Below are 22,769 nucleotides of genomic sequence, written 5' to 3' on the forward strand. Positions count from 1 at the left end.
CAAGTTTGTCCAATTACAACCCTTAAAAACAGAAGAGCTGAAGAAGTAAGCATGTCCTGCTATATTGCATTCAGGTAATGGCAGAGGGTTCAGCAACCAAGTCATATCTGAGCTATGCGCCTTGTGGACATTGACCATGTTGCAGATATAAGTGACACAGATGACCAAAATGTCCGCACTAATCCGCACCAACCAACCAAGCCAGCACGTCTTCAACGCAAACACTAATAAATATAGCTATAAAAACAAGAGGCATTTGTGTTATTTAAAGTGTCATGGTAGCTTAAGTTGTTGCGATAAGTAAGGTTACCGAACATTGCTTTTTTAACTTGCTTTTTAAATTTTAGTTTAAGAAATAAAATCCATTTTATTTTTTTTTTTTTTTTTACGTTCATTTGAAAACTTCTTCTATGTTTTAATAAAATAACTAACGATCTAGAGAGTTTTATTTTGACATTCGCCGGTGACAGTTTCAAATAATGATATTTGATGGATATATCGGACATACGCCAAGTAACTTGTTGACATTCATTGGTATATCCTGACAATCACCAGTTTTCGGAATTTCACCGTAACATCTTAATTGATTCTTATAATGTGTATTACTATTCACGAATCCAGAACGTCGAACAGGGTGTACTTACGCTTGGAATAAGACTAGTTACTTTTCTTATCAAATGCTCTGTGTTGAAGTAAAAGTTTAAAAATTACATTGACTTTATGTACAAAAAATTATAATACAATACTTGAAATTTATATTAATATATATACATACAATCAAGCTAGTTTTAACTATCTACTGAGTTTGTATTTACCGGGAAGTGAAGTTTGATTGCCAAAAAATAATATCTAAATTACGTTGTTGCAAATTTTAAATTTACATATGTATGTGCCTTTGCATTTTAAAACCCTGTATATCACTATCTCTCAGAAAAACGGACCGGAATCCCATTATCAAATTAGTTACAAGTCGATTTTTATTTGTTAAACATCTGGCACATAAAATTAATAATACAAATTGTTGTTAAGCGCATTTACGATCCTGTTTGACAGCGGAATCCTGATTACTCTCAAGTTAACTTCGTTCGGCGACACGGTCCTCTTGAAATACTTTTGGAACCGGGTCGAAAGCAGCCATATCCCGTCCTCTTTCCATCTCAGCTCCGAGCAAAACTGGAGCAGCTCGGGATCGTAAGCCAGAAGACTAGAAACCCACTCAATAAATAAATAAAGTCCAATATATACAGAGTGGTTTATTACTAATTGGGAATATTTAGCTACTCCTAAAATATTTATTTTTCCAGATATTAACATCAACCATCAAACTGAATAAATCATTATAATTTCAATTCATTACTTTGGAGTTTTTGCGCACAAATTGATTTATTGCAATTTCTAATAAATAGTTTAGTTCGACATTAAAATAATATATGGCTCTGAAATGAACGATTTTGTTGCAATGTAATTAACAATGCAATACACGGTAAACAACACAAGTTTTTACAGTTAAAATATCTCCTAAAATTTTAATCCCAATTAAAACTTCAGACAGTGTACATAAGTACAACTGTTCTTAGATAATTTCTAAAAGGTTTACTTCAAAATTTAATAAATCAAATACCAAAACAACAAAACAAAAAGAACCTAACTAAACCTAATTAAACAGGAAACTTGGAGGAAAGATTCGACGTGGTAAAATAATGGTAGTCAGTCATGTAACCAAAATTCGAAATCGTAATATCTTCTGAGTTATAGCTTGTCAAAATTCATTTTTTTAAATTTTATTTTTAACGCAAGGGGGGCTTAATTCCCAGCTGGTATTTTACAAACAGTCCTGATTTAGAAGAAATCGTCTTTACAAAATAAAAATGTTTCAGAAATCTGTCACTAGAGGGCACTTTATCTAGAACATTGTTTTTTATTTTCCCTGTATTTAATTTATTTAGACTGATATTGCAAAATAGAACAGATTTCCGTAAGCAGAATCAGCAGTTATCGTTTAGCCACAAACAATACACTTACACTTCTAATTTAAAGAAAAGTGATATTGGATATCGCGATAAATACATAAAATACAGGCAAAATTAAAAAAAAAATGTTTCTTCCAAGTTTCCGAACTCAATTTCAGAACACCGTGTATATAGAAACATAGAAAAATATCAATTTGGAATCAAGGCAAAACACCAACAGTATGCTTTTGGGACTCAAGCAGTGGTCGACGTTCTTTTTCATTTGAGTGATTGTGGAAATAAATTTAGATGTCTTAAAAATCCTGGATTTGGCAATATTTTTATACAACTTAATATTCGAGGACATGCAACTTTAATAGATAAATTAATAATAATCTTCTGGAATGAAAGTGATTTAGGTTTAGTATAAATAAAAAAATAGCAGCACATAAAGCATAAACTTTTTGGATGTTACATTGTTACAAGTTTTAATCACCTTATATACCTTAACGTAAGCAACAAAGCATGCAAACTTGGAGTATTGGAAACGATGCTTTACATCCTATACGATGAGTGAAAGCAAGAATGTAATAGAGATTTAACCAGCTATTTGGTTGTAGGAGTGATTTATAGTATTGTAGCATTTGTCTAAAACTTCCTAAATAAACTTTACCTCTGTCGATTAGTAATAGGGTTCCACGACGCTATAGATGTTTCTGTGACGGGACTAAAGTAGAGCGAATCGTCCTGTAAATTCATTGCCAGACCTAGACCTTGCGAAGATTTCCTTCCGGCCAACGCTACGGGGATATCTTCGAATTCTGCTGGAGGTCCCTTGGTCAACGTAGCAGTGGGTATACTAAAGATTCTAAGAAGAGGAATTCGCAGTTGATTTAAATTGAGTCGATTAAATGCGGGATCAATCTCACCTATCAGTTGCCAAAGGTTGAAAGAATACGGTTGCCAATTTTGGTGAATGGGCCAATCCAACGACTCCATCTGGCAAAGTGAACGTTTCTCCCCCTATGCTATACGTGGCAAAATCGGGATCCGGGAACATGCTGGGGTGGCTCACCCTCCAAGCAGTGTCGCGGATCGCATCGTAGACAAGAATTGCTAAAAATTAATATTTTCTTCAAAAGTGGTAAACGAAATAACTTTTGGGAACGTTAAATAGCGCTTTTAAAAAGATAATATTCACAACATCTGCGTTTCAGATACAAATTTTCGTTTCAACTTCAACTAAAATTAAGAGCATTATATTGGACCTCGAACTTCCATTATCTTTATGTTTTAAGTTTCATCACTGATACGGTATAACGGTCCTTAAGTTATTGGTTTTTAAAATAAAAACATTAAAAAACTATCCAGGAAATGGAGCAATTTTGAATTTACCATCCTGTTACTATACATGTGTCAAAAGTTTTTGATCTTAACGCCATTTTAATGCCATCTTGAAACGAAACCTGAATTTTATGAAGCAAATATCGTTCGCTATAATTACCATAACTAATCAATACTGCGTATACCAGCAAATACTCAAAAAGTGCTCTAAGACGATTTTGACATATACGAAAATAACTTTTTTGAAAAATAATAGCTAACTCAGAATGTTGTGCTGCTTTTTATCGAAATACAATTTCAAACGGTAAATTAACTATCTCCATTGAGTTAAACAAAACAATAATACAGACCCATGTTCAAGATCAAGTTCAAATGGTTGTTGAACTTCTAATAATAAAATAACTACCGTTATTCTGATGCAATCTTGCGGGTCTTCGCAAATTAAATAATTGAAAATTACGCCATTAAAATTAACAAGTTCTTAAGAAAAGGCATCCATTTTGCGTATGTTTTTGATACGTTAGACTATGTGTGATAGAACCAATAAAGTAGAATTTTTATGATATGCATAAATATGCTCAGATTTAGAGGAATTTTACTATACTTAAATACTAAAAAGAAATAACAAATCATAAATAATATAAAAAATAATTAGGTTCACCAGTACTTTTCTTTCTTTCGTTTCTGGATTCCTCCTGCATCCGTTTTTGATAAATAGTCTACTAAATAAGTTTCAGTTAAGTTAAAACTGTTCCAGTAAAGCTCTGAAGAAGCCAACTGAAACTGTTACAGTTAAGCTGGTTGATTGGGAAGCGTCAGCAATTTTGATTAATAAGCACCCGATGCAGGAGGAATCCAGAAGGTTTGTAGGTAGTTTTTTAACCCTTTTACTTTACAATGTATTATTGCAATCTTACCCGGAGCGGCAGTGTCAGCCATGTACACAAAAGCCGAATCACATGTACCCTGGACGCTCTCATCGATAATCAGATTAGCTAAAAGGGACGCGGGCCTAAGTACTTCCCTGGGAAACACCACAGTTCGCACAACTCGGTCGTTCCTGAGATCGAAAACTACCAATTTGGGTGGACAAATTCTTTGAAAATCATCAATGGAAGTCATTATTCCAGAATCCAATACCTGGAAAGTCAAAGGCCACTTCAGTAACTAAGTTTAGTGGATGGTTAGCAGCCATTTCCAGTTTAAAAAGGGCTAACAGTTAAGCAAGAACATTAAAAAATTAAAGAAAAATTTGAAATCTTAAATCTTGAAATGAACAAAAGCAACCTACTCTCTCGACGATATACTCACCCATAATCGATTGCATGAATCCAGTCTCATCCGGTATACCGATATCAAACCGGAACACGCAGTAGAATTGTCACTCCCTAAACCAACAGTATGGTACGACCAATCGGGATATGGCTGCGGCCTTGGACTAGAACCGGGGGGTGAATTTCTGGGAATGGTCGAGAGCGTAGCTGGTATACCTGCGCGCAGTCTTGGGGTCGCTATAAATATCCTCGTGGGCGTAATTTCCAAACCGGTAAATACTGTATTTTCGGGTCTAAAAAAGTATTTAGTGGGTCATTTAGATTTTACGTTAATTTCTACTCTACCTAAAGTCTCTTGCTCCGTATCCGTATGGGGGTTGAAATTCCAACAGCGACCATTGGTTTACTACTTCGATATCCAAACTTACGCTGCCCAGTACGCATACGGATAGTAATAGGCCCGACTGGATGGTCCACATTTGGCTAAAATTAAAATTAGACTTGACTGATGACTAATATATTTATTTTTACACATATCTCTGTCTCAACCGTTTTATAATATATAATTTATAAGCTTATTGGCTTTTCGTTGACCCACAAATAATTAAAACTGAAATAAAATCTGCAAATTATAATTTTCATCGCTATACGGAAGAAAGTATCATCAAATTATCAGCGAATATGGAAGTTCTTCCAAATAAGGAACGTAAAATAATCTATTTAATACCTAAATATCAAAACCGTGCGACACAAATCGATGATTGTTAAAATTTAATTAAAATATCTCTTATTTGTATAGCAGTACTGTTTTTTTTTGTTCTTAGGGCAATTAATTTAAAGAGTCTTCCCGTCATTTTTCCTATTTAAACTTTCAACTCCATCGTATAAGACCGCGAAATGTAGGTTATTTTAAACGCAAAGAGATAATATTGACGCTTTTCTGCAACCAGTTTGAGAAGTAGGTCTGACGATATTAATTTTTAGATGGCCGAAGATATGTTGTCAAGCCTTCCCAGTATGGTTTTCCCCAGACCCCAACTGAGTCGAAGAGAATTTTGAATTAAAAGTTTATTTAAGTATTTAAATATTGGTTACTTTACCAATAAATTATTGATTTGAAATGTGCAAAAAATCTGCACCAATTGCACTCTACATCGAATAAGGAAATCTACAGATCATTGAAATTACACCCTCTAAGCTAAATGCATCACTATTGACATCTAAAAATGCTATAAACATACGATTTGTAGTTTTTTTTATTTCAACGAGTCGAAACTTTTGATATACGAGGTGTGTTCAATAAGTAAGATGACTGTTACTTGTGCCAACGTTTTCTCCAATCGCCGAAGCAATGGTAAGCACATTCTGGTACAGCCTTGAGTTCTTCCATCGATTTTTTCTTTATCTCCTCAATCGTTGTAAAAGTCCTAACTTTCATGGGTTTCTTGAGTTTTGGGAACAGGAAAAAGTCTCAGGGGCCCATATCCGGTGAATATGGTGGCTGAGGCATGATTGTGGTTTTGTTTTTGGCCAGAAAGTTAGACGTAACCAACGATGAGTAAGCTGGTACATTATCGTGATGTAAAATCCATGAATTGTTTTCCCACAACTCCGGATGTTTTCTTCGTATTGCTTCTCGCAAACGGCGCATAACTTCAAGGTAAGACTCCTTCTTGAACGTACGACCTTGTGGTAAGAACTTTTGATGTACTATGCCACGATAATCAAAGAAAACAGTAAGCAAAACATTTCATCAAACTTCACTTGCTTTTTTCGGTTTTGGCGATTCTGGGTTCTGGGACGACTGGGGTCATAACCATATACCCATGATTCGTCACTAGTTATGACTTCGTTTAACAGCTCTTGAGCGATGCTCCTTCGACGATCCTTTTGTTCAAAATTAAACATTTTCGGAACAAATTTTGCTGCTACACGTTTCATGCCCAAAACTTTTAATTTTCAATCATTTTATCTCTTTCTGAACGTAAACTTCATAGGAAAGACTGTCTTCAATTAATATCACATAAACCTACATTTTACAAAAGTCAAGATATTAATTAAGAGCAGAGCTGTTGAGGTTTGCGTTCAGAAAATTTGTGAAAGTTGAAAAATGTCAAATTATTGAAAAAAACTCTTCAAAAAAACTAATAATAAAGACATCAAAATCAAAAAATCCAATGTCCGAATAATTTTTCTCATCGTGGTTAATTTTGGTTTCTGTCTACCCGTTTTGAGTGTGCTGCCGTTTAGTTTACAAACTGAATCACTCAAAAGGCCCTAGCAAGAAATATTAACATTTACGTAATATTTGTCGTACAATATGTTGATATACCGAAATCAGTTCCTCTGACGTAATGACCCACGCGTAAATCTCCTTGAAAGCTTTGATTGTGTCGACCAGCTTTCTTTTTCGAATTCGGAGCGACTAAAACGAGATAAATAAACCGGTAGACGCATACCGTCCTTTAAACCTGCGGCAACACACGTAGTTATTTGTTAACTTTTAAGTTCATTACCAAAATAAAAAACACGGTTTATTTAGCGTGACCGACAAGCGGGCAAGCATTGCGAAACCTGTCTGTGCTACACTGAATTTAAATTATATACTGTGGTACGCGAGCTATTAAAATCGCTGAAACCCCGAAAGGGTTGATTAAAATCTGTAAAGCGTTTTGAAACGTAGCTACTTGAGTGTAAAATGCCAACATCTGTAGGAAGTTTCACCATCACTATTCCCTGAGAGTTCTTTCTCGCACATGAGAATAAGTTAAAAAGATTTATTAATTCGGCCAGAATTACTAGCTAGAACATCTCCAGTAATGATACTAGGGTACATCTATACATTTCTTAAATCGTTTGAGAACGAAAAACAATTTTTTGAGACACCGTTTACATCTACTAAAGGGAACATTTTCAGACAAACTAATATTCTATTTGCACGCTACCTCGGAAAGTGCTAAGCTCATCACACACCTGGGTGTATCATGTGTATGATGAGCTTAGCAGCAGGCTTAGCCAAAATGTTAGAAAAGCAATCAACACCAACCTTCAGATTTGGCCTTCCCTAACCCCTCGCCAAACACCCTATATATAGCAAACATCAACTCAAGCGTTGAATTCAATATGGATTCGCATTACGCACCATTTTTTATATGATGCAATTCCTTTTACACACTCCTTCGAGACAATAATTACAAGCACATAGATTAGACATCCCGTAATAAATATAGTCGTTTGTTGCTGTCACATGGCCTTGGACGGTACCAACGAATTAAATCGAAAAAGCCTTTGCTGAAATACCAATGATACCATTTTGTGGGAGCTGAACTCAACATTTTAGTGATTTTAATGAATGATAACGTAAATATAGAGACCGCACATTGTCAAAGTATTAAGGTCAAACGTCTCAGCTAGCAAATATACGCAGAACCCAGCCGTGAACGTAGAGCTGACCCCCAAAAAAAGAAAAAGTCCGATGACAAGATTTTTAAACCAATATATTTTGACGCAGGAATTTTATACCTCTGTCAAGGTTAATACTTACTTCAGTTCTAATTTAATGAGTTTTTGAATATTGATTTTTCGATATATATTAGAAAAATTGGATATATTCTCATATTTGTCAATGTTTGTTGATCAAGATTTAAGTCATTTCTATATAATTGAAAATATATCAATATACGGTGCATTATTACTATTTTATTTATTATACCGGCAAAGAAATTATCTGCTAAGATATTAAAAGTTCAATAGATTTTAATAATGTCGGTAAGTAACTTAGTAATACTATGATGAGAGTGAGACTCCTACAAACCAAATAAAATGGAACTTGTGCAAGACATGGACATGCGTTAAAATCATCTCCACATTTCATATTTCAGCGGCCTTGATACATTATCGATAAATCGTTATTTCAATAAACAAGCAATTAAGTATAATTGTTACAGAGGCCCGTATGACATAAAATAATGTTCGCGAAAGTGTTATAAATATTTATTGAGTGATTAATGCGGACATTTTAATAAATGCCTAGATATAACTATTCAAATCATACGATCTATGATAAACACCGCCACTTTTATGCTCGCGCTTTTAATTATTTCAGTAAAAAATTTCAGCACCTGTTTCTCACGATCATTTTGATCGGAAAGTTTGACATCGTTTCTCCTCAGTACAGAAAAATATTGTCTACTTTGGTACGAGGGAGGAATAGGCAATAGGTATCCCATTTTGAAGAAAAAATTATTAAAATCGATGAGTGGATGCAAAAATTTACGGGATATGATAATGAAAACCTTAACAATGTTAAGCATGTTAATTATAAAGTCAACTAGAACAAAATAAAATATGTAATAGAAAGTAACATTAAATAAAAACTAGATTATTCACGTTGGTAACATTGGTGTTGTCAAAATGCTATAATTTATTACCACGTTATTTATTGCCATAGGATAACCATAGTGCAAAAACAGCAACATCAATTTTTAACAAACGAGTTCTTTAGCGATATTGACATAAAATATGGAATAAGTTTCTTAATTGCTGGCCTTCAGTCCAAATGACAATGTGAACTATAGTACAATAGCAAACAAAGTATGCGTGTGCGATAATTTTAAATAAAATCTTGCTATATTAATATGTTGTTTAAATTCGACCATACAGTGTGTCCAAACTATGTGGGAAATCAAACTTATGTATTTTTTAATGGAAGACCCTATATATTATGACATTTATACTCAATCACCCAGTGTATGGTTGCTATTGTCTATACTGAGTGCTTTCAGATTTATAGCGATTTTTTCATCAAAAATGCCTTGTCGTCAATACACTTTATTTTTGAAGTTTCTGACAGCTGCAACTTTATTATGCCTGCAATTTTATAAAGTGGCGCAGTAGTAGTAGACTTGAAATTAGTTCGAATCGTTTATATATGGATAAGTCAAAAAGAAAAATATTAATTTTGTAATAATATTAATACAAAAGCTAATGCGGAAATTATCTATTAAAAGCGAGATTGAAACAAAAATAAAATTATGAACTGCGCAACTTTAGAACAACACTTTAAACGCTAGAGATAATAATATAAATTCAATATTGATATGCTAATAGTTCCAGAAAAAACACTTAAAAACTAAGAACAAAACTGAAGAACAAAAAAGGGCTGTTTAATTAGGTTTTACTTTATTCGTTGCTAGAAATGCCTCCAACTGTTTCAATGATTTGGCAGTTTCCGCTGTCATTTTGAGAGCCTTCTCGTTTCGTATCCTTTTTTGTTGTGCGGCCAATTTTATACACCTGGTCTTTAATATATCCCCACAGAAAATAGTCCATCTTGGCTAGATCAGGTGGCCATCTAATCGTACCACCTCATTGAACCCACCGTTGAGTAAATAAAATATTTAAGTGGTTCGTAACTTGATGGACATGGTATGCAAGAACTTTATCATGAAGGAATTTCCTATGCAATAGTTCTTAATATATTTTACAACCTCTGCTCTAAAAGCCCTACAACGTTATTTCCTATTATACAATTCAAAACACTTAAAGACCATTTTTCCTGACTCTGCGTCATCATAAAATCATAATAGTGAAGATTATGCCTATTGACACCACCGTTTTTATATCGATTCATCAAATAACACTTATTCGAAAAAATCGCCTTGCTCAAAAATTCTTTCTTCTACACATTCACACAATGTTGGCCTAATTTGCTAATCATTGATTTTTGATAAGGATGCATTTTATTTTTTCGCAAAATAGTATTCACAGAACTCTTACACTTTCATGTGGGGTTTTGTGACACTAATTAGTTCTTGAAGTTCATTTTCTTCATTCGCTAGAGTCTTGACTCTTTCGTTCTTTTTCAATAGCAACACTTCCAATTCAAGTAAAACGATTCATCAAATTCTCAAGAGTTCTTTTAGAGGGCTGCCTTCTATCGGGATAATATTGCTTGTAAGTTCTCGTAGCTAATAATGCATTATTCTCGCTAGATCCCAATAGAAATGATTGAGTTGCAAGTTAAGCAAGTAACGACAAGTTAATTGAGAAAACTAATACAAAATTGACAGGTTTCACATAACCGAATGCATGCACGACCAACTTTCATTTGCACTGAAAGACTTGATCTGAAAACGTTATTTTATAGTTCAATAATATTTTGGGCTTTAAGAGAGGCCGAATTTCTAAATTAAAGGAAACAAAGGAAATATTTTTTTTCATAAATTTAAAAATGTACCTGTTTTTCCTTGGCTTTTTGCGATGTTTTCTCATAATTTGACAAATGCTAAGTTCCATTGATTTTTTCACAAAAATAATGTTATACACAGGGGATTTTTTACGAAAGAATGGTCATAAATCCGTAAACCTACATTGGGTGACGGAGTATCTACTAATACAATAATATACAGGGTGTTCCATTTAAAAATCATATAAGTTTGGTTTCTCACATATCTATAAATCTCCCCATATATTTGAAAATAATTTTAAATGTTTCCTTTTAGTCTCATTTATAACATCTCTTTCCAAAGCAAATAATAAATAAGATATACTACTTTGACACCCTGCGTAAGGTCAACAATTTTGTAACCATATGTTGGCAAATGTTTTTATGTTGGGTATCTTTTATTTTTCGAATCGAAGTTACATTTTTAGAATCTAGACCTCGTCAATGGTATAAAAACTTACATAGAACCATTTGAAATAAGAAGCAGCCTCAATAGTGTTCTTTTTGAAAAATGGTTCACAATGTTTAACTGGCAGTGAGCTACGGACCAAATTTTAAAGAAGCCGTTGTATACATCGCAAACTCGCTATAAAGCCGCTGTTGCATTAATTAAATTGTGCAAGCCGCATACTGACCGATCAAAGTCCCCATAAAACCAAATTCCCTAGTGTCACCTGCATGCGACTGTAATTGGCGAGTATTTACTTGTTTCCCAAGAATTCCTTGACAGCACAATTGATAACAACTTTCCTCGCACATAGTCGTACGATGTAAAACAAAATTACAAGGCGCCAATTAAAGACATCACTGTACAAAAAAATTAAACAAATATTTAAATTATTGAGGTTATTAGTGACAATTCAATCAATATATTTCCGTCTGGACGAATTATTATGTTTTCTTCCAGTGTTTATTGCAGCAATAATGAAGACAAAAAGCCCTAAATTAATAAATATTAATAATTTTATATAACAGTAAAATAAAATAACACTTCTTTGAAAAGTTGCAAGAGAATATAGAGAACTAACTAGAGAAGGATAAAATATTTGTAATGAGCGATTTAAATTCTAGGATTGGAAATTGCTCTCTGAAGATTCTTTGCAATGCGGACGATGCAGTTCTTGTAGATAGATAGATGGTTTATTGCCTACTTTACAATATCATTGTTTGTAACAAGTCATACAAAGGAAAAAAAAATAAATTGAATATTTCTAAGTATATGCTAACATAAAATTGTATATAACGTCATAATATACTAATACACAATAACAGAACAACAAATAAATTTATATGTATGTAACACAGAACAATCATTAAAATACAATCAATGCACAACGCCAAACAACACGTCATTACCGATGTTTTCTTCAAAAAATTCACCAACGCTATAATAGCCCTGACTTAGAAGAAAACTTTTAATTTTATGTTTAAAATGTTTTACGTTAAAAAGTTTAAAAGATTTTGGCAATGCGTTATAAAGCTTTATATAAGGAGAATTTTGTTTTGATCTCTGCAACCTGTATCTCGGAAGCACAGGATTCTTTGCACTCCGGGTGTCATGTAGAATCAGAACCCCTCGGCAAACTATCGGTCTTGGAGTGTATCTCAAGAACACTTTGAAATATAAATATACATGGAACCGTCATTACTTTATGTTTAATAAACAATGGCTTACAGTGTTCGTTAAAATTTGAATTTGTAATTATCCGTAGTGCCTTTTTTTGCATCCTAAATATTTTAATGACATAAGAGGAGTTATCCCACAGTTTGGTGGCATAGTTTATACACGACTGAAATAAACCAAAGTAAGTTGACTTCAATACATCAAAACTCACCATTCTGCGAAGTTGGCGCAAAAGAAAATGAATAGTTGAAAGATTTTTACTTAGCTCGCCAATGTATTGTGACCAATTCAGAGTGTCATCCAAGGTAACGCCCAGAATCTTGCATCTCCTGCCACATGTCAACCTACTGCTACTAGACACTAATAAATTCTTCGTTTTAGCTTCATTAAGTTGTAGATTATTTGCTGAAAACCAAGCTTTAGCCTTAGATAAAGTATATGTTTCAATATTATTCAGGGTAGTAATCTTCCTGTTTGAATTAATAAACGTTGTGTCGCCAGCAAACAGCACAATCTCAGTATCAGACATCATGTACTGGCAAATATCATTTATGTATATAATAAAAAGGAGGGGTCCCAGAACGGAGCCATGGGGTACTCCAAACTCAACCAAAGCCAAATCAGACTTAATGTTATTTACACTCACAAACTGTGACATGATCATCTACACTGAAAACAACACAAGCTATGGTGATTAGCAAAGAACCGGTCGGGTGCAAGTTAGTTGTAAACGAGAAGATCATTGAATAGGTCATTATTTAGGGGTCAACATATCCAGCTCAAAAATGTGATAGCTGAAGTTCGAGCACAAGTTAATAAAGCCACACGCTTTGGAGGAATTCTCAGAGACGTGATCTGGAAGAACAAATATATATCAGCTGAAAGTAAAGTCAGGATATACAAAACATGTGTGAGACCCGCGGAGGCAACTCAACAACCACAAAAATTCCCCGAACCGCGGAAATGAGAATACTGAAGAATATAAGAGGAGTTACTCTAAGAGATCGGATGCGCAGAGAATCTATTAGAACACAGCTAGATGTAGACGACATTGTAAGGTGGATTAGATAAAGGACACGCTATTGGAGAGACCGTGTCGAGTGGATGAGGCCAGTAACCAAATGGGCAACAAAACAAAAACCTGGAACAAGACGACCACCAGGCACTCCAATACAAGGATGTTGAGATACCTGGACGTCTCTCTCACAAGAGGCACCATAACCCTAGTCAAAGAAGAAGAGGAAGAAAATAAAAGTAATGAAAATAACAAAATTATATGTATTTGTCACTTCGTTTTGTTGATATAGGCTAATAGATTATTTAAATAATAACAGAATATTGACAAAAGATTTCTACAAAAAAGAACATATAAAATACATTACAGATTCAAGATATAAAACAATTTTTTGCTATTAATATACGCCAATCAGCGTGTGTGGTATATTATTTAAAAAATATAAAAATGCAGAAAGATGAAACTATTTTTTTCTTATAATCACAACACAAATTTTTAAAATACCTGATAAGGATTTTTCAAAGAAACTTCCACAGGCTACTGTAATACCATCACAAAAATTTACAAAATTGTTAAGAAAAACTATACAAATTCAAATTGTGCATAATTTTGTCAATACCCTGCATGCGATCAAATCAACATGTTATAAAGCAGCAAAAAGCAGACATTTTTTAAGAAAATAATTTTAATCTCTAATAGCTCAAGTGTCTGGTTCTAGTGCAACGAAAATAGACATCATAAGCTCCTATGGCCGCAAACCCATTTATAAAGGCCCTTTTTTCTTCTCGGTATTTAATATTTCGTTATGTATTAAGTTAGTTCCTGACGTATGCTGTTAATGTTGTTAATTTAATTAAATAAAAAAAATTGTTCAATATCCGTATGGTTCAGAACAGATAGTAGTATTAAAACAAAGAATGGCGGTTTCGCTGCTGCCTTGAAATTAAATCTCAATGCGGGGTGTAACCTTTTCTGCTGACACAAGGAGGTGCCTATTCATACACTTTTAAAATACCGCTTCGGTCTGCATAATTACCTGCCTCTGTTATTTTCTCGCAATTTCCATTTTTATTGTCGAATTAACTATATAAATTGCGGGTTGCTGACGAAAAACAAATTTTTCTCTCGCTTAGAATAACGTACACGTTGTCGCTTCTCCGTGGTGATCGTGAATAAATCTCCTTAAAATATCGAATAACATGTTACAAAGTTCATCGACGTCCCGGGAAATAACATTTTTTTAACTCCTATTTAAACAATCCGATCGTAAAATTTGTCGACCTTGCCGTTGCGTGAATAAGAAAAAAAAATAATCGCGACGCCATTGAACCGTGTAGCAAGAAGCGTTTTGTCACGGGTTGAGACTGCCTTTGAACAGTGGAGGTATACCAAATTTTAATTACCGACTGCTACCGGTATTTACCAGCGCAGTCGTTTATTAAGCCGTAGAAAAGTAGCACCGTTCGATGATTTAATTTTTCTGTATTGCATTTCTTCACGAAATATCTGATGGCCCGGTTTTATTACATCTGACCATAGATTAATTAGTTATTAAATTATTCGGTGAACATTAGTAAGACGGCAGTGAACCCGAAGTATTCCATGACAATTAACATAAAACAATAATTAGCAAGAAAGAGAAAAGAGAAGGACTATTAGGGATTTTTTAAAAAATAAATTGGCCACGAATTCTTATTCAGGGGTACTTAGAACTCAACTATGCCAACTTTTATAATGTTCCAATACAGGGTGTTTGAAATATCATTTGCACCACGCTTAAAGCTGTACATCGTTGTAAAATATTTGATTACAGTTTGATTTTGATTTTTTTTTTGTTAGATATATCTCTCAAAAGCGCACTAAAACCTTATCATGTCATGGCTAACTGGGATTAATTTTTGATTTCAAATATCGAGAAGGACTATTGGGGATTTCTTTGGGAATAAAGTCCCAACGAATTTTTATTCAGGCTAAATACTAATTTCCTTGAAGTTCGAATACATAGAATATTTCCTTTTCAATTTCAATTTTGATAATTCTATTTTTGTTGGACAGATTTCACTGAAACACACCAACGATTTTCTTAAAATAAAAATTTTTTCGAAATCGTTTCGAAACGACCAATTTATGACCATCCGGCGACTTATGCCGCGCCCTCTATAAATCTTGATTTGCATTCAAAGCAATTCCATTGCTGTTAATTTATCTCGTCGCTCGGTGTCGTTCCCATTGTTTCCTAATTTCTACCAATTAATAGTATTCAATCGAGAATTATGTGCCGCCTTCCCGTCGTTAGTGCAAAACGCAGTGAAGCTTGTAAACAAACAGTATGAGGTCTTGATTATGTATCTATTATAGAAAACCAAGTGAACTGCGTTGGCAGCTGGTAGTTGCAGTCATACCTCTTGCATTTTCAACCAGTTGTATGCAAGCAGAAAAAGAAATACCGTTCATAAAATGGGTGTGCCCAATATTAAAGTCGTAAAAATAATGATATATATTAGAAAAATTTTGCTCAACAGTGGAATACTTAAAAACGACATTTAGTATTGGAGTTTGGACTGTCGATACGTGGACGACGCTAGTTAGGTCTGCACCAAGTATACCATCTCTATCTCATTATTAAAATTATATTTTTCTGCTCCCGTCTGTAAAGTACCTAATTACTCACCGATCAAGCGTCACTTTACCATGTCAGTTTCGTTTCACATGAATCCGAGCCACTTCGGACATTTCCCGGATTTTACCGCACGGATTTGGGAGCAATCGGATGTTTTCGGAGATATTTGCCAAGCTTGAATTTTGACGTTTGTCAATTCTGACGGTCATGTCAGTGTATTCGTATTGTTTTGCGAAAATATACCCAAAAACTGAGTATAGTATGCAACACGTTCGGTAAACTTTTTAAGTCACTCGTTTATTAAACACCCGCTCCGCTCGTGCCAAATAAACTCGTGAGTCAAATGCCGTTTACCGCACTTATTGCATAATATACTATTTTCTATTCCCGTCTGTAAACTACCTAATTGCACACGGATCTGGTGTGCGGGAAGTTTCACTTTACCATGTCAGTTTCGTTTGGCAGCCCAATTTTATAGTTTTCATTAAATATCTGTGGTTTTATTCGTACAAATATTTTCTGGAAAAATTAACTCTTTTAAAAAAAAGTTGAAGAAATTGACATTTATGTCATAAAATGTAAATGTTTTACTTGCTATTAATTAACTCATACCAGCAAGCAAGTCATTACTGACTTTTCTGTAATTGCTTTTTCTTTATTTTTAATAGTAATATTTTCCCCTTTGCTGTGTAGCCTTGAATTGTTTTGATGAAATAAAAGCAAATTTGATAAAAGTACGAGTCCAAAATAACTACGTTTTACTTCACATGAACATCACACGACGTAGTAGATATCCTACCACAAAAGTTGAACAAATAAATGCTGAATATTCAATCAGATAGAAAACAATTCATTTTTTACTGGAAAAAATAATATAGCGATTTATCAAATACTTAATTTTTAATCCTAATAATCCTAATGTCCTAAATTTTTTTTTGTCATCTTTTGTACGTATTTGTATTACTCACAACGCAAATAATATAAACAAACAAACTATTGGTGTAGGTGACTGCATAGATGTAGATTGTGCAAATTGGTACTGTGTTTCATGGTAATTACCAATGAACCAATAATTTGTCTACATCCAAGGTACACAGTGAGAACTGCATCCATCTCTACATCTCTGACGTTTGAATGTTCAATTGAAAACTGCAAAACGGACATGCTAGCATATCTAAAAAGGTTCAGAATGTTCCGACGAATTTTAAAAAGGCATAAACATAGACAGTGTTACAATCTTCAAAATATTTGAGTCAAATGTTCACCCAACGAATTTCCGAACTGCTCACCTTTTTTACGCGATCCTCCGTATAAAAAAAAAACGCACTAAAACGAAGTCGCGTCACAGACAACACGAGCAAACTGTGGGACAATCAAAACACGCACCAAAACAAACCGATGACGGCGCGCACCCCAACAGTGGTACCCAGCGGTAGTAGTAGTACCCGGTGGAAGCGGTTGCACCAAAAACACTTTCGCTATCGAACGGCTGCGGACCCTTTCAAGAACGACCTCGGCGAGCCTCCGGTTCCCATAAAAAGACCACGCCTCTTTTGCGGCGGCGGAGCAGACAAATATGTCCAACCGGGACGACCTTAACACCTCACCCGGACGCGGGCTATGGAAGAGAACAAGAGAACTCACATGTTGCATAATTCTTGCTTTTACCCTAACCAAACTGATGAATCAGTAACGAGATTTCTAAATAATAAACTTCATTTCAGGATTTCCACTTTTGTTGTAAACTAAACTTTATTTACTTAAGAATATGTACAGGTTGTCCCAATCGAGAAAATTCTGGTTGGTCTCGGAAGTATCTGGGAAAATCCGAAAATCAATAATTTCATTCCATTTTTCCTGACCTTAATTTTAGCAAAAAAAATTAAGTTTTAAGTATGACGTTTTGGTTTTGTGTGCCAATCATCAACTTCATTTTTTTAACAACAGACTGGAATTTTCAGTTAAATATTTTGAATGAGCTTGTCATTCTGAAAGAAAACGATGTGTCACGCTTAATGATGTACTGAACTATAACGTTCTAAAATTGACAATAAAGCTAAATTTACACATACCGTCTTGATGCATTCGTTTAATTTTAATTACATTTTATTTTGTTAATTAATTATTAGAGTAGAAAAAAAGACGTTTTTAAAGTAAAAATAAAAAAATATTTTATTAACGCAAATCAACAAGAACAACAACTAAGAACCTGAGAAGAACACACTGATTAAATTAATTATGAAAATATAAAATTTCTTGAGTTCTTTTGTGTCATTCGGGGTCTCACGATATGAACGATTTAGTGGAGTTATATCACGAACTTCTGGCAGGCCACTTATTTGAAAATAATATATTTAAGGTGTTGATTATTTTGCGAAGAAGTCTTGTTGCCACCATAACGATTGAACAAAATTTAAAAAAAAAACAATTAGAGATCCAAAAATTTTGCTATATTTATAATATTGCAAATTGCAACAAATTTTTATCCAATTTGGCAAAAAAATTTGGATGCGGTTGCACTCGCTGAGGATATTGATTTAGGTACCGTTCACCAGCAATTCTGGAAATACTGAGTGAATTGTAATAAATACGTAACTTACCGTGTTTTTCCACATTTTAAAACAGCTTATTATTCATTAGTAAATCATCAAATGTATCTTTTTAGAATGACGAGCCCTTTGGAAATGTAAAATAATAAATGAAAGTCTGCATTAAAAAAAATTAAGTTGGTAGTAACTAACCGAAACTTTTTTCGATTTTCGATTATTCCGGATGTCTCCGCAACTAGTCGGAATTTTCACACCTTTGGTGTTATTTAACGACCTTCGTATCTCTTACGGTTTCCGAGCCTCGAATTTGGAACTTCCTGTACATACTATGCTTTATTATTTAAGAGTTTTAAGGAGAAATTGTTGAAAAAAGAAAAAGCTGTTTCATTTATTTTGTTTCTGTTTTAAACTTAACAGCTATGTTTTGGCTAGGGTTAATATTTTCCTTTTTGATATAAATATCAAAAATTTAACGCGTTCATAACCTCCAAGTGACAAACAGTTTCTTTGAAATTGATTCTGTTTGTCAATATAACCTCAATTGATAAGGCAGTTTGACACATGTTGGTTATATACTTAATAGTTTCCTATTTATATTAATTCTGGATGAATATCATCTATATATCTGGAGTTAACAATTAAAAGAGTGCAAAATAATTATGTCGTTGTAAAAGTTCTTCTAGTCATGAAAATTCATATATCAATTAGCCACCTTTTTACTTTGTTGCGACTTAGATATCAAATTCAAATTAAATCAAATTAATGCATGGTAATCAATCAGTCAAATGCAATAAAGCAAACTGTTTGCACAAATTGTTAAAACCTTAAAAGACATCGGAAATAACAGATGCGGTACTGAGATTATCCACGTAAATTATTAAATATCATAGGACAAAAAAAAATTACATTCCCAAGTTTTTTTGAGGAATTATGTAATATATGTTGATATTTTATTTAGGGACCCCACTTAGTTTTACAAAGAATATTTTGTTGGTGAATGTGATTTACCAAATTTTCATGAGCTGCGATTCGTGGGAAAGTAAGTTGTTTCCTTTCGATGAACTTGGAATGCACATCGTCCCTATCAGCACAATTTAACACAATTTTAATATTTTTTCTTCGGAGGCCAAAAACCTTAATTGCTGTAAATGTGAATGCTATTCGGCATATCATGCTGGTGACAATAAGTTACACAAAAAATTACTGAATCGTCATCAAATAATATGAGAAAATATAGAAACGTACTGTCGTTAAAACATTTTTCTTTTGCTATCACCACCCGTATGTAATTAACGGATTCGGTTTCCTGGTAACTTACACCATCAGTAACTGGATAGTTTGATTTTGTCGCTGATATTGTAAAAGTTGGCCTTTTCGTTATTCTGTTAACATTCTACTTAGCATATTATGCCCACGAGACAACAACCGAGATACGCTTTTGTGATACGATCGAGAAAACAAGTTTTTAAATTCCAACGGTGGTTATACAGCGCCGTTCGTGGCAAACGGATCAAATTAATTTAAAATTCGGACGGCTCTTTTCTGGAAATTACCCGGACATGCAAATTTTTTCGCAAGGAAAGTTAGTATACGTGGTATCGTATACATAATCAGTGACTTCAAATTATGCCTATGATATTAACATTAATGTACCTTTATATAACAAATTGTTATATTGTTATATTGTATTACATAAATATTCACAGAGAGTACACAAAGTGCTGTTCGACAATCCCTTGGACTCCTTTTGCTAATGGAACTTTATTGAGGATCCCAAAGCTGACTGGATATAACTGCATTACTGTCCGTGTTCTGTGGTTAGTAGCCGTTTAAAGTGCTGAGAAGTAATGTATAGAATATTTTCATTGAAAAAAGCAACCAAATTACGCCACAGAAAATTATTGCCCCCAATTTTAAACAATATTATTCACTATCCTTTTTTATTATATGCCTAATAGAGAGTCGTTTTTCAGCGCTTAAAACGTTTCATTGTTTTCATTCTCAACGTAACCCGCCTTGACAATTTAACACATTGCGAGTAAAGAATGGCTAGACGCTCAACAATATGCAATTCGGACGGCTGGTTAAACATATTTCGGGATTATTTACATAAAATGCCGCATTTCACAAACGGCGAAGTCGCATTCTTCCGACTTTCTCGCTTTTGCTTCATACACGCGTGTCAAGTTTTATACTCGTGGGAAATATTTTTAACTGATGCGGATTTGAACCGAGCTGTAAAAAAATTTCCTCCCTGATTTTATATTTCAATGATTTTTTCCTCGTATAATGGATTTTTTTCTTCTTTAATTATTTAAGGTTGTTGTGTATAATATTTAGTGTTGGAGCTCGTCTATTGAACGTCAATTGACCACTTCTTAATTGATCGATCTTGTTGATTGACGAGCCAAAAAATATTTTAAATAACATCTTGCAATTGTAGAGTTTTACCTATCATACCATACCATACCATAATAAGTATTTTATAGTAAATTATTATGCGTTTGTGATGTCCAGTTTACCTATAACCCTCTTCAAGGAATATCCGAATAGAGTTCTCCAAACAATATACCGTTTTTTTAACTTTGGTAAATTTTTATGAAGGTCTAACCGCATTAATACCTCGCTTAGGGTTCTCTCAATGACCTCCTAGAACAGTACTTCGATTCTTCGTGCATACAAATGCTGAGAGCTGACGGATTTATATAGAGTTTGAGATTCCTGGAATTTTATTAGTCGATGCAGTGAAAAATCCATTCTTACCTTTAAAAGTTTATTATAAATGTAAATGAAGGAGTAAATTTAGCTATAAAACAATGTTGGAATATTTATTTAAAAAAAGTTATTCTGCACTATCGGACAAAAGTAGAGCAACAAACATATTTTTTTAGTATTTATTAATAAAAAAAAAAATTAGTTCATATTTTTTGCTAGTTATGATAAAATACTTTCCTTGCATAGCAAGCAATTTTTCACAATATTTTGGGTGTACCTTAAGTTAGTTGGTGAAAACTAAATAATAATTAATAAAAAAAATTACGAAAATGAAGGCGACAAAAGTAAAACAACAAATTGTATTTAACAGTGTTTTATTTGATTTTATTTCAAAAAGTTGTATTTAACAGTATTGTATTGTATTCTATTAAAAAAAAAATAAACACACATTTTAGTACAATAATAATAGTTAAAATTATGCCTTAATAATTTATAGAATATCCATTATTGAGAATTACCTGCTGGCAACGGCATTGACTCTATCAACTTTTGAGTGACATTTTCTGGAAGATTTGTCCAAACTTCATTAATTTTATCTCTCAGCGGTTGTTTATTTAGAAACATTTGTGTACGAATGCGACGTTCTACTTCTTCCCAGAGATTTTCAATTGGGTTAAGGTCTGGCGACTGTGCCGGCCACTATTTTGGATTTGTTTTTTAGATCATTGTCCTGTTGGAAAATAAAACGTAACGGCATTTCCCACTCTGCATAAGGGAGCATAACATTTTGCATAATCTCCCTATAAACAAATGGATCCATTGTCTCATTAATGAAGTGTATAGACCTACTCCATTCCATGAGAAACATCCCCATAAAAAAAAATGTTTAATTGTAGGTGTTACGTACTTAGGGTTAAACCTTAATTGGTCGCCTCACACGTCGCATTCCATCAGAATTGAATATTTTATATCGCGTTTGAATAGAACTTTTTTCCAGTCATTGATGGTCCAGTTTAAATGCCGGCGTGCAAAGGCCAACCTTGCTGCTCTGGTTCTTGCTGAAACTAGCGGTTTTTTTGCTGGCCGTCTACTGAACAACTTTGAAGCTACTAATCTTCTTTGCACAGTTCGTATACCAACCGTAATTTCTGGAATTTCGGCAATTATTCGAGGTGCGGGCTTCCAAGGATCTTGTTGAGCAATACGTTTAATGCACCTGTCAGTCAAACCTGTTGTTTTTTTGGGTCTTCCCGATTTCGGTAATTTTTCTAAGTGTCATCTGTCATTATACGATGAAATTATTCTAGATACGCTGTACCGAGGTAACATAAATATCAGCTTGATTGGTACCTTCCTTAAATGCATTTACTACTCTTTGCTTTAGGTCTTTTGAAATTGGAATTCCTCTTGGCATAGCTAGTCATGCAAATGGTTAACTTAGCACAAAATAAAC

The 22,769-nt window shown here is 33.7% G+C and overlaps 1 protein-coding gene across 1 annotated transcript in view; it reads right to left on the minus strand.

Annotated features, from left to right (window-relative positions):
- Positions 1–17,553, minus strand: part of LOC132700084 (uncharacterized) — a 39,352-nt gene extending 21,799 nt beyond the window's left edge. The window contains exons 1-7 of the mRNA XM_060667204.1: positions 17,342–17,553; positions 4,913–5,050; positions 4,605–4,860; positions 4,211–4,433; positions 2,879–3,065; positions 2,623–2,817; positions 1,012–1,204 (exon numbers count right to left, since the gene is read on the minus strand). Coding sequence (XP_060523187.1) covers positions 1,012–1,204; positions 2,623–2,817; positions 2,879–3,065; positions 4,211–4,433; positions 4,605–4,860; positions 4,913–5,046 — 1,188 coding nt within the window. The 5' untranslated portion in view covers positions 5,047–5,050; positions 17,342–17,553. The remainder of the gene's footprint in view (positions 1–1,011; positions 1,205–2,622; positions 2,818–2,878; positions 3,066–4,210; positions 4,434–4,604; positions 4,861–4,912; positions 5,051–17,341) is intronic.
- Between the last annotated feature and the right edge of the window lie 5,216 nt (positions 17,554–22,769).

This window comes from Cylas formicarius, unplaced genomic scaffold (genome assembly GCF_029955315.1).
Source record: "Cylas formicarius isolate icCylForm1 unplaced genomic scaffold, icCylForm1.1 PGA_scaffold_3__17_contigs__length_32017465, whole genome shotgun sequence".
Taxonomy (NCBI): Eukaryota; Metazoa; Arthropoda; class Insecta; order Coleoptera; family Brentidae; genus Cylas; species Cylas formicarius.